The sequence below is a fragment of the Corythoichthys intestinalis genome, chromosome 11 (genome assembly GCF_030265065.1).
Source record: "Corythoichthys intestinalis isolate RoL2023-P3 chromosome 11, ASM3026506v1, whole genome shotgun sequence".
Classification (NCBI taxonomy): domain Eukaryota; kingdom Metazoa; phylum Chordata; class Actinopteri; order Syngnathiformes; family Syngnathidae; genus Corythoichthys; species Corythoichthys intestinalis.
Window position 1 is genome coordinate 33,692,776 of NC_080405.1, and position 19,576 is coordinate 33,712,351.

At 37.1% G+C, this 19,576-nt stretch overlaps 1 protein-coding gene across 20 annotated transcripts in view; it reads right to left on the reverse strand.

Annotated features, from left to right (window-relative positions):
- The window catches only part of tenm2a (teneurin transmembrane protein 2a), a 342,932-nt gene that overhangs the window by 194,975 nt on the left and 128,381 nt on the right, over positions 1 to 19,576 (reverse strand). For 14 of the 20 annotated variants that reach the window (XM_057849548.1, XM_057849549.1, XM_057849546.1 and 11 more), the window contains one exon: positions 12,311 to 12,361. The exons of the other annotated variants lie outside the window; for them this stretch is intronic. In XM_057849548.1, the coding sequence (XP_057705531.1) occupies positions 12,311 to 12,361 (51 nt within the window). The remainder of the gene's footprint in view (positions 1 to 12,310; positions 12,362 to 19,576) is intronic. 20 annotated transcript variants of the gene reach the window in all.

The window sequence follows — 19,576 nt, forward strand, 5'->3', positions numbered from 1 at the left end:
TCTGAAACCAAAAATGGCTCACATTCCTCTCCCTGGTGCAGCCACAAAAACCTGCAGTCGTTTGACTGGCGTGATGTGAAACGAATTAATCCGCAAAATCAGCTGAATCCGCAGTCCATCTACATGCTATAAAGCAACGCGTTATTGTGAGATGCGCACCCGGGTGACGTCACTTCGCATTTGTCCTCAACCCGAGACTGGAGTCAGAAGTCACTCATTTTCAAGGTGCAGGATTCAAAAATTGAATAAATAAAACGATCACTTCCACACACATCCAAGTGGTCAATTTCATTCAGGAGCATAAAATACTGCGTGAAATATGAAATAAGAATGCTTTTTGGTGTCATAGGCACTTTAAAACCAAGTAAAACACATAAGATGACTAAAAACTCAAACCACAGATTTATGTTATTGAGGCAAGCTATTGCAGAGGGGATGCAAATTGTTTTGTTAAATGTTTTTCATTGCCAGTGGGGCTCTATAGCATCTGCCTGAAGGAATGTCAGCGATAAGGTTGGGTTTCCTTTATCACTGCTGAGCATTTTAGGTATTTTTACAGACCTGATTTAGTGTTAGGGTGGTTTTGTTTTCATTTTGATTGTGAGAAAATTATTGCACTAAAATCGGTTTGCTCATTGAAAGGTTGACATGCTTGGTATAAGAAACTAAAAGCAGACCTCACAAGCAGACAATGTGATCAGGACTGTCAAATGGGCATTTAGAGACCTTCCACATCGATTACTTACTACCATATGTGACCCTCCGCCACTCTCACTGACAGTAGGAAGATTTTAAAAATATGATAAAGATGATAATAACAATGATACATTCAAATAATTGATGTATTCAATGATTCAGAGGGTTTGATGAGCTCTGTTCTTATAATTATGGATTGAAATATGATATCCATCTTACAGGTACATGTTTTTTTAGCATCGCTATGACACTTATAGGCAATAAAAGTGTTGGATTGCAGCAAACCTAGGGCTGTCAAACGATTAAAAATTTTTAATCGAGTTAATCACAGCTTAAAAATTAATTAATCGTAATTAATTGCAATTCAAAACATCTATGAAATATGCCATATTTTTCAGTAAATTATTGTTGGAATGGAAAGATAAGACAAGACAGATATATACATTCAACATACTGTACATAAGTCCTGTATATGTTTATTATAACAATAAATCCACAAGATGGAATTAACATTATTATCATTCTTTCGGTTAAAGGGATCCACGGATAGAAAGACTTGTAGTTCTTATAAGATAAAGGTTCGTACAAGCTATAGTAATTTTGTATCAAAAGTCCTCTTAATGTTTTCATTTAATAAAATTTGTAAAATTTTCAATCAAAAAATAAACTAGTAACTCACCATTGTTGACGTCGCCGAGCGGTGGCTCCCTGCCGTTCTGCCACAGTGTCTTTAACTACGTAAGGTAGTGATTGAAATACACCACAAGGTGTCAATGGCGAGTTTTAAATTACTTAGAAATCAAGCCAATGAGTGTTCCTTGACTGACGCCGTAGTTCCCTGTTTACTGGTCCATACATTGTATACGGTCATTTGAGTGCTAGCTTCACACTGTACGACACCTCTGATAGTTTGTATATTGTGACTAAATATTGCCATCTAGTGTATTTGTTGAGCTAAACGAAATGTTTGAATAGAGCTTGACCAAAGTCTGAGTATGTTCTATGTGTATTTTGCATAGCTATTTTGATTGGGAATGTACATTATTTTTTTTGAGCGATAGGAACAATATTTTTGTTGTGCTTTCACTAAATGATACTTATGCTTGTTGTGAAGGAGTTGCCGAAGCTTATGCCAATAAACGGCGCGGTCCAATGAACGCCTGTGTCCACTCGCCTTTCTCTGCCTCTTAGCTCGCAATGTGCAAAAAACGGCGTCATTGTAGTCTGTTTGAGGCAATGCATGAGCGGGTCATTCCGTGCATACGTTAACTACGTCAAATATTTTAACATGATTAATTAATTACCGCCCGTCAACGCGATAAATTTGACAGCACTAAGCAAAACCAGTGTCCACTCATGAAAACTGGCAGCTAAACCCCAGACATTGTGACAGTTCAGTCAGTTTCAGCCATGTTCAGTATGTGGCAACCCTTAATCATTTTCAACTCTGAATTTTCCAGCCAAATCAGAAGAAATATATGCATTTGGTATGTGTCCGTGTCCATATGTGTGCAGCCTGTGTGTTTGTGTAAATGAGAGAAAGATGTTTCATCAAAGAAATTTGCTGTATAGGATAAGCCTCTGCTATGTGTTTGTGAACTAGCAACCCTCTATCATTCTGCTAACCCTCTGTGAAGTGTGTTGGTGTGTATTTCACTGTACACACATGCATGTGGATGTGTGTGTGTATTGTTAGAGGTACTGACTTATGAGACACAGCTATAGATCAAGTTCCACTCTCAACTTGTAGCTCAATGTGTGGGCCTGAGAACACAAAATGGGATTTTGTTGTTTTTTTTAAATCACATGACACAGATGAGAGAAAGGGGTCGACATGGACACAGGTGCGTGGGTGGACTGGGAAGAGTGAGTAATCTCTCAATTTTCATACATCTCTCATCTCACAGCACCTACCTTTGAATAGTTTCTGAACACACAGGCAAGGAGACCCAGGGCTAATTGTGAACTGATGTTTGTGTGTGTGCGTGTGCCTGTGCTAGTGTTTGTTGTTTGTTTTTGATCAGGCGATGACATTAGGATTCCTTTTCACGGTCATCAATCTATTTAGAGCAATCTATAAATAATGTCTTGTTCCCAAAAGCCCACTTATTCTCCACAAAATGGACACAACCTCGATACACTATACATGAGAGGTCATATAAATCCAGTGATGTATTGACCAAAAAAAAAAAATTTTTTTTAAATCACTGCCCAAGGATGCGTTTCTCTATTGTATTCACTATCAGACGTCTCGAGGAACAGCATCGCAATGACAACAGCTCAACTGGTGCTGCGCTGCCCAACTACACTCTGTCACCACACACATGCTGCACATGTTGGTAAAATCATAAAAATGTGAAGCACTTGTTGCTAGGCAGTGTTCCGAAGCAACCTTGTACTATTGTACTGCACCATCACCCACAATCACTTACGTTTTTACTCATTTTTGTGATCAGAATGTAGAATTTGATGTTTTACATTGATTTGATAATTCTTGGTCCAGGATTTCATCACATTATGAAGGTGCGTCGACTATTACATCTGGTGGGTGTGTGCCACCCACATTTTTGACAGAAAGAGTATTTTCTCTGATCAGTTTAGCCATACCTTATCTGTCTTCTCAGATGTCTTTTAAAAACATACAACACAGAGGAAAAACTGTCACCATGGTAATGGGCATCTCCCGTGTCAGCAGCCTTAAAAAAGTGCTCAAAAATATAATGCAAATAAATAAATAGATATGTAAAGAAAAATGCTGTCACCGGAATGAATCTCACACTTAATGTTAGTAAGAAAAGCTACAGTTCATCACTGAAAAATTCAAAGGACGGTGAAGATAAAGGGGGAAAAGGTGACTACAGAGAAAAATCAATCTGCAACTTTTCAAACTGAAACTGAAATGAAATCGACAGAACACTTAGGCATGCTGCGACAATGCTGGTGCTTTTTTGGTGGCAGTGCCTTTGTTTTTGCTCTTACATGTCTGACCTTATGCAATAAGCTTTTGAACTATTTGCTTTGAATCAGCTCACATCACCAGCATTTCAAGCAGTAACATAACTAGTTTTAATTACGTATATAGAAAAAGTGTGATGAATACAAACTGTCTGATATTACAATGGAGTGAGGTGAAAAGTGCCAAGATGGAGCAGAGGAGGGGGCACAAACTTCCCATCTATGTAATGCCCTGGCAAAAATTATGACAATTCACCAAATCATCATAACACTGTTAAATGTTCTGGTCCTCACTGAGCAACCTGGCTGTTCATATCAACATCCAAAATGTACAGTAGAAAACACATTCAAGGAAAGAAATGTTGCTATTGCAAGAAAATCATCATCTAATATAGTTATTTTAACGCAAACCGCAAACAATGCATCCAGCTTTTTTTTTTTGGCGATTGTGGAATAAAATGGTGTGAATGGGGTGTGGATGTTTGAGTACTGTAGGTGTAAAACTACCTTGATCTTTTTAAATAAGCAGCTTTAATATAATATATGCATGTAAATAACAGAATCTGAGACTTAAATGCTCAATTGATGTGGCTATTCCTCTCTTTTTTTTTTTTGTAGGGAGGAATATAATATTTCCACATCAATTTCCTGATAGCCCACCCTCCAAAAAACACCGCAAATGTTTGTAATTATGGTTATTCATCATAAAATGTAGATTTTTTTGATGTGTTTTCAATTGTTGGAAAATGTGTGTCGGTGAAAGAATTGAGTGTTATCAAGAGAATCACATTTCGATACTATGCAACTACTTATATACAGTGGTATGAAAAAGTATCTGAACCTTTTGGAATTTTTTGACATTTCTGCATAAAATCACCATCAAATGTGAGCTGATCTTTGTCAAAATCACACAGATGTAAAAACAGTGTCTGCTTTAGCTAAAACCACCCAAACATTTATAGGTTTTCATATTTTAAAGCATGCAAAGAATGACAGAAGGGGGAAAAATTAGTAAGTGAACCCTCTGCCTAAGGAGACTTAAAGAGCAATTGAAACCAATTTTACCAAACAATTTAAGTCAGGTGTGTGCCAAATCACTGATGAGTAGTTTAAAGCTGCTCTGCCCACTATAAAACACACACCTGGTAAGAATTGTCTTGATGAGATGCATTGTCTGATGTTCATCATGGCTTGGTCAAAAGAGCTGTCTGAAGACCTGCGATCAAGGATTGTTGATTTGTATAAATCTGGGAAGGGATACAAAACCATCTTTAAAAGTCTAGATCAGGGGTTTCCAAACTTTTTGCAAAGGGGGCCAGATTTGGTGTGGTAAAAATGTGGGGGGCCGACCTTGGCTGACGTCCTTTACATAGAACAATATGCTTAAGCAAATTTTAGCAAGTCATTCTGTGTGTCACATTTGCTTTATTATTTTTTGTAATTAATAATTTCAACAATCTCGCAACTAGCCTTTGTGGCCTTCTTTCGACTCTCGGGCTCTTGCGAATACTGCTGCTGTGAAATTAAACTAGCTTCAAGTTGCTTCAATTTCTCGCTGCGTATCTTCCCTGTAATCTTGTCGTGCATGTCAGTGTGTCTTTTTTGGTAATATCGCCTCACATTGAACTCTTTAAAAACAGCGACTGTCTCTTTGCAAATGAGGCAAACACAGTTGTTGCGTATTTTAGTGAAGAAATAGTCCAATTTCCACCTATCCTCGAAGTGTCGGCCGGCACGGTCAACTTTCTTTTTATTATGTCGATTATCGCCATTTTAGAAAATTGGAAGTAAAAGGTCCCATGGGGTAATGTTGCTTAGAGTGAAGCTGCCTCTTAGTGGGTAAATAAGGAGCAGCATTTAGTGTGTAAGCTACTTCATATGCTGGTAGCAGTACTGCTGACCAATTTATTAAGTCTGTGTGCGGGCCAAATGTTATTGATTTATGACAGAGACTGGGGGCCGGATGAAATTTGACCACGGGCCGCATTTGGCCCCCGGGCCGGACTTTGGACATGTCTGGTCTAGATGTTCATCAATCGACAGTCAGAGAAGTTGTCTACTAATGGAAAGAGTTTGGCACTGTTGCGTCTCTCCCAAGGAGTGGCCATCCACCAAAGATGACGCCAAGAGTTCAGTGCAGAATACTCAGAGAGGTAAAAAAGAACCGTAGAGTGTCTGTTAAAAACTTACAGAAATCACTGGCACAGTCCAATATCTCTGTGTACACATCAACTAAATCTAAAACTATTGCCAAGAATGGTGTTCATGGGAGGACTCCATGGAGGAAGCCACTACTGTCTAAAAAAAACATTGTTGCTCATTTAATGGTCGCAAAAAGGCACTTGGACACTCAACAAAAGTTTTGGCAGAATATTTTGGGGACTGATGAAACCAAAGTTGAATTGTTTGGGAGTAACATACAACATCATGTGTGGAGGAAAAATGGAACAGCTCACCAACATCAACACCTCTTCCCTACTGTGAAGTATGGTGGAGGGAGCATGATGATTTGGGGCTGTTTTGCTGCCTCAGGGCCGGGACAACTTGCAATCATTAATAGAAGAATGAATTCAAAAGTTAATCAGGATGTTTTGCAGGAAAACCTGAGGTCGTCTGTCAAGACAGTTGAAGCTAAAAACAAGATGGATGCTGCGAAAAGACAATGATCGAAAAACTGAAATAAATCAACTTCTGAATGGTATCAGAAGAACAAAATACACTTTCTGGAGTGGCCAAGTCAAAGTCCAGACATGAACCTCATTGAGATGCTGTGGCGTGACCAAAAGACAACGATTCATGCCAGACATCCCAGGAATCCGACTGAACTACAGCAGTTTTGTAGAGAAGAACTGGCCAAGATTAGTCCTGATCGATGTGCCAGATGGATCTGCAGCTACAGGAAGCATTTGCTGCCAAAGGGGAGGGGGGGGGGGGGCAACAAAATATCAAACGTGATGGTTCACTTAATTATTTTTTTCCCCCCTTCTGTCATTGGTTTTAGTTAAACCATAAACTGTTTTTTCATCTGTGTGATTTTGATAAAGATCAGATCACATTTAATAGTGATTTTATGCAGGAATGTGAGAAATTCCAAAAGATTCAGATACTTTTTCCACACCACTGTACTTTGTTCCAGTTTGTTTTTTCCCCCTTTGTCTTGAAGTGTATCGAGAAGTCAAGTAAAGAGAGCATTCCTGTTTGGGGGGAATTACTTTTGGTAATAATAACTGTAATAATAATGGAATAGTATACATTATTAAAAATCAAATCAGCTAGTAATACTCTGCATCTTCAATTTCCATACCTATTGAGACACCCTTAATGTATTCATCACAAAGATTAGATAGTGACTTATTGCATGCATTATTATTGATTTTGGTGATTTATTGCTGTCTGCCTAAAAAATAGATACATGGCTATGACATTGCAGATGCCATAGGATATCATGGGATACCCTAGAAATGGACTTCGCTATACATAGACTGACCTATTGATCAGACTTAAAGGTGATTCAGTTGTGCTATTGATTGCAACGGCCTGAACAGGTTTGCCACTGTACAGTTGACAAAGTTTTAGTACAGTGAGAGGAAAGATGAAACAGGCATCAAACAATTTTCAGCAGCTTTCTTCAAAAAAATGACATGATGTACATTTCAGAATATCATTTCCAATAACATTTCAGAAAAGATTTGAAAACTGCCGAAATATCAATTTTAATCATGAAAGTAAAATACACTGTGATCATTAGTTAGCTCTGAGCATTAACCGTCTAATATGACAGTTTTCACAATCAGGGGTTAAAGACTACAATATGGATTTACACGTCTATTCACTCCCCTTCTATCTGACTGGCTGCAAAACAAAGTCAAGCTATTAAAGTGAGTATTGAGTGGAGACAAAATGGTTTGAAGAGAAATATTGACATGAGCATGGCCATTTTTCTTTGGTTTTCCCCTGCTGTTTTTAAATTAGAAATCATTTCTTTGTTTGGCATCCACGCTGTGACTGAACAGCAAGCATGACTTCATGGATTTACATGAGTGAAATGCCACCGGTCACCCAAGGACTGTTTGGGGGGACTATCTCATTTTGTCAGTTTTTCTAATATGCAAGGGTGACACAAGAGTGAACCATGCTGATAGTGTTCCAGTCAGGAAAATGACCAGCTGGGTATTCCATGAGAGACAGCTTGCAGATGTTGATAGAAACAAGGCTCTTAGTCAATTTATGCAGCTTTCACATCATGTAGATTAAGAATGTACATCTTAGAGATGACAGGACTCTACAGAAACTGTACACTTCCAAGTGTGAAAATGGTACCCATTGTTTTGGTTTTGGGTTTTATTTTTTCAGTAGTAGATCATACACCTTTCCAGTGTATTACATATCAAAAAGAAGACACAGAAGAGAAGCATTTAGAAGACCAATAGCAGTGCTTGTGTAACTTAAAACTGAGTAGGCAAATGATTTGCAAGCATTAGTTATATGTTTAAAAAATCGTAAAGCAGAGAACTAAATATCTGGGTATATCTGTCAACAGACAAATTCACAACATAACATATGGAATATCAAAAGCTAGTGAAGCATTTATAGGTTTTTATGAGTGGAAATGATGCTTTTCTGAGAGGACAATGTTTGGGAGTTTTGTGCATGTTCTGGCAGCAGTGGCACAGTTGGTAGCTCGAATTGTCGTGGGACCATAGGGTCAGTGGTTCGATTCCTGGCTACAACTACCAACTGTCGATGTGCCCTTGGGCAAGGCACTAAACCCTAACTTACCCCCAATGGGTTGGCAGCCTTGCATGGTAGCAGCACCATTTGTGTGTGAAAGTGTAAATGTGTGCTAATGTAAAGCGCTTTGGGCATGATAAAAATATGTACCGTATTTTTCGGACTATAAGTCGCACCTGAGTATAAGTCGCACCAGCCATAAAATGCCTAACGAAGAGGAAAACAAACATATATAAGTCGCACCGGAGTATAAGTCACATTTTTGGGGGAAATTTACCTGATAAAATCCAACACATAGAACAGATATGTCATCTTGAAAGGCAATTTAAAATAAAAATACAATAAAGAATAACATGCTGAATAGATGTACAGTATGATAATATTACATGATGCATGAACAACGAAATGCGAATGTGGTCGGTATGTTAACGTGACATACAGTGGCTATTAAAAGCTATTCAGATAACTATATCATAAAGAACATGCTAACAAGTTTACCAAACCATCAGTGTCACTCCAAAACACCAAAATAACATGTGAAATGATATAATAATGTGTTAATAATTTCACACTTAAATCGCTCCTGAGTATAAGTCGCACCCCCAGCCAAACTATGAAAAAAACTGCGACTTATAGTCGGAAAAATACGGTAGATAAGTGTGCTACGTATATTCGTACTCTCTTTTTATCATTTATTCATCAAACATGCTTTATCAAAAACAAAGTGTCTTGCTAGGTTAAAGAATTATTATTATAATTATTATTTGAAGAAAAATTAGGATTAAGAGAGCTAGAGGGACCTAATCAAACATGTATTGATTAAATTAGAGTTTGTCTCAAAACCTTTATCACTATAGTGGTGTATGGCTGAATGTTTTTATTTTTTTTTATTTTTGGGGTGTGGGGTGGGGATCGAGTTGTGATTGTTGTTGTGATGTTGGGGAGATTTCGATCAGATTCACAATTTTCTTCAACCAACCATCAGTGAAAAAAATCACAATTTAGTCACATTAACAAACATGACATAAAAGGACATCATAACATCAAAATATTATAAGCTTTGACTGTGGCTTATAGCCTTGCGATCGGATGACAACCATTCAGGGTGTATCCTGCCTACTGCCCATAGTTAGCTGCGCTAGGCTTCAGTAACCCCGTGTCCCTCATGAGGATAAGCAGCTCGGAAGGTGAATGAATTTATTACTCTAATAATGCAAACTGTGGCAGTGTGAGTCAGTCATTTTTTTGTTTTTTCAAGAAAACACAAACAACATAGCTAATGATATATTGAAAAAACTAATTTAACATTGTTTCTGATGTAGTGGTGTTTTGCATCGAGCAATTCCTCACTGAATGCCTCTTAAAAATAAACAGGGGAGAGGAAAGTAGAACTCACAAGGCGATGCCAGGCTCACAACACTATGGTGCCCCACAGCACTGGGCTCCATTCGATGAGACTGCATGTGGTACAGATCGATATGGATTAAAACGCTGCGTGGAGCTACTTATTGACTCCTCTCCTATGCTGTCTGAAGTAAATGTGTTGAACTATTATCATTGATTGCAGAATTTTAACCTTTTATAACATAAAGGAAACGTGGAGTCCAAGTGGTAAACCAGTGTGAATTGAAGGCCATTAAAAAAATAATAATAAAAATAAAAAAATGAATAAATAAATAACATCATCATCAGACAATTCATGTGTAATGTGTGGGGTAGATGTATGAAGTTGCATCGCTGCATTCCATGGAAGCTGGATTTGTGGTCATGTTCAACCTGCATTACCTTAGCTCAAGCATCCACATACTCGCATGCAGTTTGCACACGCACAGGCAAACGAACAGACAGCGACAGGTCTGACGGTATAGGTCTCAATCCCCCTGGCGGTACTGGACTCCCCATAGCGCTCTGCAGGATTTCAGAGATTATCCAGGCGCTCACAGACAGACACTGAATGTTAATCTGCAGCCATCTATTTAACTGTACTGTTAAATCTCAATCGTCCTCTCAATCATTCCTCCTCCTTATACCAGCCCACCCCCACCCCTTTATCCATTACTCTAATTCTTCTGGCTGAGTCTCCTAAAAACTTGCCCACACCACTTGATCCGCTTTCTATCATCTGATTTTAACTCTATCTTTTCTTTTCATGTCTGCTTTTCTTGGAAGGTATAATTTCTAATCCTTACTTTCTCTTCTGATTCATTTTACGGCTTAGTCCATCATAAAATGTGCAGTGATCCTTTCATTAAAATAAAATAAAATAAAATAAAATAAAATAAAATAAAATAAAATAAAATAAAATAAAATAAAATAAAATAAAATAAAATAAAAAATAAAATAAAACCAGTCTTTCATAATCAATGCAGGAAGAAAAATTGAAAAACCAGCCAATAGTCCTTTATGTGCAGAATGATACTATTTTCAACACAACAACAGTAATTGATTATCTTGTGTAATGATGACAGAGATTTAATTTCTTTTTGTTTGTACTTTAGAATTATTTTTACTTTTCAATTAAATTACAACACTGGAACAATTGCTTCTCAAAATTACAAAAACAAAAAAAAACAAACCTCACGTGATGAAGATAAAATTATAATGAAGAAATAGTTGGTGATGTGGGAAAATCTTACGTGATTGTTTTATTCCCATAGCTAGAAGGTATATTGTTTTATTCCCATAGCTAGAAGGTATTCACACGAAATAACTTGTTTTGAAGGGATTCACACGAGATAACTTGTTTTGCACCATGCTATTGTTTTGCTTACACGCCTGGGTCCCATAGACTCTCACGAGATAACTTGTTTGGTTTTGACTTTAACCGCTGGGAGCCTCGACTGGGGTGATTCTCATACCCTTGCGGGGGGGACTGTCACGATCTCAGGTGGTGCGTTTTCGTGGGAGCGGGGAGTGGCCGCCCACGCTCTCACGTCAGATGCACCTATAAGAATCGGGAGATTCCTCTGCCTCCCGGAAGTCTGCTGGCGGATCATGGTACCCATCGCGCAGCGTGTCCCTTTTTTTTTTCGCCTTACTGGAGTGTTGCTGGCTTCCCACTCATTTTGTCATGGTAAGCGATTTGCATTTCTAAGGGACAACTTGGTTGAGCTGTAACGGTAACGCAGGGATCTGAGACTGACAAACCCAAATCTAGCGACCCATTACTACTTGTTTGCATGTCTGACCTGTTTTGATTGTGCAGGTTTGACCTGTTGATGCTTGCTTTTGTGGGATTGTAATCAATAAATCTCATTTATTCATTTATTCTGAATTTTCTAATCAATAAACATCGTCTATTGAGCAAAAGTGTTTGCCTGTTGCTGACTCACCCCGATCCTAGAAATTTCGGAAAACAGTTGGTAATTTCAGTGTATCTGACTGAGTATGGTTGGGAGCTGGAGCCTCTCCAGCGAAAGGCGGACTACACCCCTAATGGGCCATCAGTCAGATGCAGGGTACACATAGTGGCAGACAACCATTCTGCTCTTCACTGTACAGGTATATTCATATTTGTCTAATATATTATAAATGTACAATTTATATAGTCTTAATTATTTGTGTATTTGTTTTAGGGAAAGGGATTTTGTTGGGAGATAAACATGAATGATGCATCTGAAAACAAATGTAACCACATAGTGGCAAGAGTGGTTTCATAAATGTGAATGTTCTAACAATAAATGCAATTATCATTTCCAAAAAAGCTTTTCAACAGACTGGAAGATTATGTTATATTCACATTTAGAGCCGAACTAAAAGCTATGACACAGTGTGCAAAAGCCTCGATTATCCAAGTATCAACTACATAGACATACAAAAGTCAATTACAGAGGCGGAACAACACAGGGAACACAACCACCTAATAAACATAGATAAATCTGGGGCGGGTTTAGTATATTAAGAGAGGCTATAAGCAGTCATGACTTACTGATCACATAGTCTCCAAATGGATCCTCATTCTCCTCATCATCTAGATAAGCTGAAAATGAAGGAATTGTGCGGGAGGGGAGAAAAACAAATGGAAAAACATAAGGAATCACGAAAAAGGATGAAAAAGTACAGCAAGAATATTCATAAAGAAATTGCAAATGGGCAACATAAAGAATGCTCTTGATCTGTCCCACAACGAAAGTAAATCTCTGACCATTAAACTTTACAAAATGTATTTTAAGAACCATGCAAAGGAAATTATGATCATTCATTATTGGCTGAAGAATTCCCATTTTGCTTCACATGTTCTTCCACCAATCCTCTGGCTTTCTCTGCTATAACTGACGATGACATGCGAGACCATTAAAGCCCACTAAATGTTCCATTACAGGGGCATAGTTAAAAATGTGCTGACAATGATATATCTCTAGACTGGGAACTGTACTCACCTGATGATTATACTGCTTCATCCTGCCAATTAGATGCAATAAACTATTATACTGTTTGACAGCAGTCATCTTGTCTACCTGTTAAATTTGTCTCTCATCCAACTGCCCTTTCCTCTTTGTTAAATGTTTATAAACTGTATATCGCCCAAATCTCATTTATATTGCTCCTCACTATAATGTAAACAACCACCAAGCTATAAATTCCCTTTTAGACATTCCATGGTCAGCTGTCAGTGTCATTTTTGCAAGGCGTTTATAAAAGCACCAACTCAGAGTGAGATCAGTGAGCACTGAGGGACTTACAGTGGAGCGTAAAAGTCACCACCATTTTGCTGACTCAATAAATTAGAAGTTCTTTATTTCCTCTAGCAATAACTTGGGTAGGTGGGGGTGTGGGGGTAAAAAAAAAAAAGCGCAGCGACAGCTTCATGGCAAATGTTTCTAAAGTTGAGCTGCCGTATGAAAGCTGTACATGTCCAAGCACAATGTCGAGGGTTTGGAGTGCTGGGAAGCACATTGGTACTGGACTCAGGGAGCAGTCTAAACATGTGTGCAATTACTACTTGTCGTGACTTGTTGGACACTAGGAACATTTTTCTTCCTGATTCTAATTGGAACTCTAATGATGTGTGGAGTTATGATGCTATGGCACTGTTGTTTTTTAAAGACAGTCCTCAAAAATGCTTGTGAATACAGATAGTGGAAAATAACAATACTTTTTGGACAAACTACCATTTAGAATATGAATATGAAAAAATCCTCTTCTGGTTAATTGGATTTTTTAAATCAAAATAAAAATTGGAATAGTAGATGCCATGAAATCAGCAGCTGTCCCTTCTACTCATTTTGCGTTTGTTATGATTGTTGAATATTTACACCGATTTTGGAAGTAAGGATAATTAGTAGTTTTCCGATAATGACCTATTAACTATAACCGATATTCCGATATTGTCCAACTCCAAAAATCCTATATATGCGATTGTAGACTTATGGCTAATTGTATAATTGTATTGTGATGCCCTACTGGATGCTTTAACAATGAAAACTGTAACAACTTTAATGTTTTCCAAATAAACATTCTGTGAAAAATAAGAACAACTTAAAGTGCAGTTATGGAAAAAGTGCCTATATTACCGTATTTTTCGGACTATAAGTTGCGCTTGAGTATAAGTTGCGCCAGTCATAAAATGCCCAACGAAGAGGAAAAAATATATATAAGTCGCATCGGAGTATAAGTCGCATTTTGGGGGTGAAATTCACTTGATAAAATCCAACACACAGAACAGATATGTCATCTTGAAAGGCAATTTAAAATAAAAATACAATAGAGAACAACTTGCTGAAAAGGTGTACAGTATGATAATGTTACATGATGCATAAACAATAAAATTCGAACATGGCCGGAATGTTAACATAAAATAGCTATTAAGAGTTATTCAGATAACTATAGCATAAAGAACATGCTAACAAGTTTACCAAACCATCAGTGTCACTCCAAAACACCAAAATAACATGTGAAATGATATAATAATGTGTTAATAATTTCACACTTAAGTCACTCCTGAGTATAAGTCGCACCCCCAGCTAAACTATGAAAAAAACTGCGACTTATAGTCCAAAAAATACGGTAGATAAGTGCGCTACGTATATTCGTACTCTTTTTTTTATCATTTATTCATCAAACATGCTTTATCAAAAACAAAGTGTCTTGCTAGGTTAAAGAATTATGATAATTATTATTTGAAGAAAAATTAGGATTAAGAGACCTAGAGGGACCTAATCAAACATGTATTGATTAAATTAGAGTTTGTCTCAAGACCTTTATCACTATAGTGGTGTATGGCTGAATGTTTTTTATTTTTTATATTTGGGGTGTGGGTTGGGGATCGAGTTGTGATTGTGTTGTGATGTTGGGGATATTTCGATCAGATTCACGATTTTCTTCAAACCAACCATCAGTGAAAAATCCACAATATAGTCACATTTACAAACATGACATAAAATTACATCATACCATCAAAATATTATAAGCTTTGACTCTAGCTTATAGCCTTGCGATCAGATGACAACCATCCAGGGTGTATCCTGCCTACTGCCCATAGTTAGCTGCGCTAGGCTTCAGTAAACCCGTGTCCCTCATGAGGATAAGCGGCTTGGAAACATGTGATAACATGTGAAATGATATAATAATTTGTTAATAATTTCATACACAAGTCGCTCCAGAGTATAAGTCACACCCCCAGCCAAACTAAGAAAAAAACTGCGACTTATAGTCCGAAAAATACGCTACACCACAATATTTATTGTTAAAGTCAAAATAGTGCAAACATCAGTTTGTTTGATCAAGTGCAAGTGCAAAGAGCAAACAAGGCACGTATTCTGTCCTCAATATGTATGTGGGTACACAAAATAAACAGATAATGAACACATCAGGCTCTAAAAAGAAGTCGGACGCTCGAGTAAAGGAATTGACTTTACTGTGGTCATCTTTCTTGTAAGAAAAATGTGTCACTGCTCTTGTCAAAACTAAAAACAACAAAACATTGGGTCGATAATATGAAGTAAAGTTACAAATAAAGTAAAGTATAGCCCTTGTGTCAATTTGGAAGCAACTGGTACTACAGCTTACAAGCAACGAAATCACGTCACCATATTTTACCACAAATGCAAACAAAACGTAATATACACATCTTCGTTCCTCTGCAAAAAGTCATTAATATAAAACAAAGGAAGAATATAATTTACAAGCGATGCTTGTACAAGGCACAAACAATGTGGTGAGATGGCAAGAACTGCTGCAGTACAAATGCTGCAGACGTTAGCTCATCCATTTAGCTCTCTCTATTACATGATTTCGTCAGCAGAAAGTGCTGGAAGTTTTCACAATTAATTACACTAAATCACCAGCAGGGGGCGTCAAAACACCAGAAACACATCGGGCAAGAAGTGGATATGAGAGCACTGACATATGCATATTTGCCCAAAACTGATAAGCAAAAACTGATGTCGATATTATCCTATATGATTTTATGCTGCTTTTATCGGCTTATATTATCGACTATCCGATAATATCAGACAACTCTAGCAAATACTGTTAATACTGGTATGCCACATGTTTCTTTGAGGAGTATTTCTGAGTTTCTAGTGAAATTAAGCAGATATGACTTAATCAAATGTTGAATAATACCAACATTAATACTGCATCAACACAATAATGACATGACGTATTCTAAAATGAGCTATTGCAGTGCATATCTGAAGTTGGACATGTCAGATTGCGCATGGTTAATGTATTTATTTGCATATGCAGTAAAAGTCCCAGAAGGCACAAAATTAACCGTGCTGCAGTTACTTGATCAGCTTTCGCATCTGTCAAAATGTGCAATCAGCTTTGCACCCATTTTTGCACAGACACCATTAATAAGCAACCATGAAGCAATTAAAGTTGAATGTTTTCCAATAGTAGAACTAATATTTTTTTTAAATAAACAATTCTTTACTCACTCAAAAATTTTAAACAGCTGTACTCACCAGAAATGATTAGCAATAAAAACCTTGCCTGAGGCTTCTGAATAAATAATTAAAATCTATTACTATTCTACTATTAATCTATTACAGCACAATTGGACTTGACACTTCATGGTGAAGTTTGGTCATTTACAGGACTGATGAGAAAATGAGGGGGGAAAAACATCCTATAATAACAATCCATGCATAGGGTTTGTTATCGTTAAGATTTTAGCGATATTTATTGCTACTCCTAAACCTACTTTCAATCTGGTACTTTAATAGGTATTGTGTCTCACGCTTAGTTTTGGAGTTGGGCGAAATGGCTCATCTTTGATCATTGCGTACTTGAAATGAAGTTAAAATCAAGATTGCAATAAAAAAAAAAAATTAAAAAAATTTAAGTCTATTTCGGCCATTTCTCCATTACTGTTAACGAACTCTTAAGGGTTGAGCACCTCGATACACAACTCTTGAATAATTTAGCCTCTGGGTAGGTTTACTATCAGTACTTCATACTCAAACACCATCTCTGTACGCACCTATTAGGAGCATGGGTAAAACTTGAAATCAGTATGCTGAGTACTGATCTGAACTGCAGGAAATATACAGACCCTTGACTTCACCGAAAGATCGACACGCACACTGGCTTGCTGCATTCGTGTGTGTTTCTGTTTTCCTCACTTCTCGCAGCACGTGAGAAGAAGTCCTTGAAACATTTGTAGTTCAGAGGTGCATAAACACACACCAGCATGCACACACAGCCATTTGTGTATTTGTGAAAGCAGGCTGTCAGTGCTGTTCTTACACACCATTCATCACAAGCTACTAATTCTGTTAGACCATTGTCGAGGCCTTCGCACCCCGCGTTGTTCTCTGAAAACTCATTCAGACTCTAATGCTGCCAACCTTTCCAACACACAAAAGCATATGCTGTCTCAAACTCAGTACCTTCATGCACAGACACACACACATGCACCCTCACACGCTTACACACGGGAGAGGACAGTGTTTGTCTTGAGGGACCCCATCAGTACAAATATATCAGTGTTGCTTAAATTTATTGGACAGACACCCTGTAATTGAGGTCAAGCTATCCATTACTCACATTTTGAAAACCCTATTTAAAAAAATGTAGAGCGCTAACAATAATAAGATAATGTCTAAACCTTTATGGCAGGGGTTCCCAAACTACGGCCCGCGGTCCGGATACGGCCCGCCTCCACATTTGGTCCGGCCCCCTGAACTATACCAGAGAGCATGTTGAATTTTTTTTTTTTTTTTTTAAATCTCAATTGTGTTATTTATTTCCTGGCCTTTTTCTGTGAAGAACTCAGAGAAGGTTATTTGGTTATTATCTATTTAATTTATAGTGTTATTATTATTTATTATTATTATTATTATTATTATTATTAGGACTGTTAAAATTATCGCGTTAACGGGCGGTAATTTATTTTTTAAATTAATCACGTTTAAATATTTGACGCAATTAACGCAAATGCCCCGCTCAAACAGATTAAAATGACAGCACAGTGTCATGGCCACTTGTTACTTGTGTTTTTTGTCTCCCTCTGGTGGCGCTTTGGTGCACACCATGAGAATTGTGTAATTATTGACATCAACAATGGCGAGCTACTAGTTTATTTTTTGATTGAAAATTTTACAAATTTTATTAAAACAAAAACATTAAGAGGGGTTTTAATATAAAATGTCTATAACTTGTACTAAGTAAGTCTTTCTATCCATGGATTGCTTTAACAGAATGTTAATGTTAATGCCATCTTGTTGATTTATTGTTATGATAAACAAATACAGTACTTATGTACAGTATGTTGAACGTATATATCCGTCTTGTGTCTTATCTTTCCATTCCAACAATAATTTCCAGAAAAATATGGCATATTTTATAGATGGTTTGAATTGTGATTAGTTACGATTAATTAATTTTTAAGCTGTGATTAACTCGATTAAAAATTTTAATCGTTTGACAGTCCTAATTATTATATTAAATTATAATATTATTTTTATTTTATTTTATTTTGTTCCGTGAAGAATCCAGAAAGGGTTATTTGATTGTGGCTTTCTAAAAAACAATATTTTTTTACATTTAGGCACTCCTGCAATCGTCACACTTTTTCTGTTACAAACTAACCCCAGCCCCTCATCAGAGAAGGGAAAAGTTATGTGGCCCTCACAGGAAAAAGTTTGGGGACCCCTGCTTTATGGTCTTTTGATTGACTCTTGCTTAGCAGTACATTGAAATGTATGTTTCGCTTTAGTTAATAATTAAGATGGAACTTCTCCCTAACTTCAGCAAGATAAACTATGCACTGATCGTGCGTGTATCTGTAGACAAAACACAAGGCCCAATTATCAAAGACTGCACTCATGCATTTTTGCCGCAAAAAGTGCCACCAGTGTTTTGGAATTTGGTAGAATGGTCTGCAAACCTGTAAACCTCGGCCCAAGTTTTCTCTTATAAAACACCGCTAATTACCTTAATACTTAAACAAAATCATTACACATCTAAAATTGAACTGTGTTGGGATGTGTGTGTGTGTGTGTGTGTGTGGGGGTGTGTGTGTGTTTAAACACATTAATAAATTATAATAATAAATTTCACCACAAAATTGAATGCGATTGCAACACATTGTTAGTAATATGGTGAAATAAAGTTTAATTAGATTTCATATGTATCTACGAAATTTAATACTCTCTATCTACTAAAATGGTTTTGAAAACAAAAAAAACATATTGTTGCAATTATTGAGTCTGGAATCATAATTAATGTGTGGATTGGAGTTTTACATGCTGTCCCTAAACGCACCGCGTGATGACTGACTGGCGAGAGAGTGGGAAGAGTGGACGAGTTTTCGGGAGCGCGACGACCGTTGTTATTGGTGTCGGCTATGGCCTAGTCATGTTCGTGCTCAGTGTTGCAAATAAACCATTTAAAACACAAACAAATACATGATATACAGTGGGGCAAATAAGTATTTAGTCAACCACCAATTGTGCAAGTTCTCCTACTTGAAAAAATTAGAGAGGCCTGTAATTGTCAACATGGGTAAACCTCAACCATGAGAGACAGAATGTGAAAAAAATCCCAGAAAATCACATTGTTTGATTTTTAAAGAATTTATTTACAAATCATGGTGGAAAATAAGTATTTGGTCAAAACCAAAAGTTCATCTCAATACTTTGTTATGTACCCTTTGTAGGCAATAACGGAGGCCGAACATTTTCCATAACTCTTCACTCTTCGCTTGGTGTAAATAAATCAAGTGTGGGAGCAATTATTAGAAAAT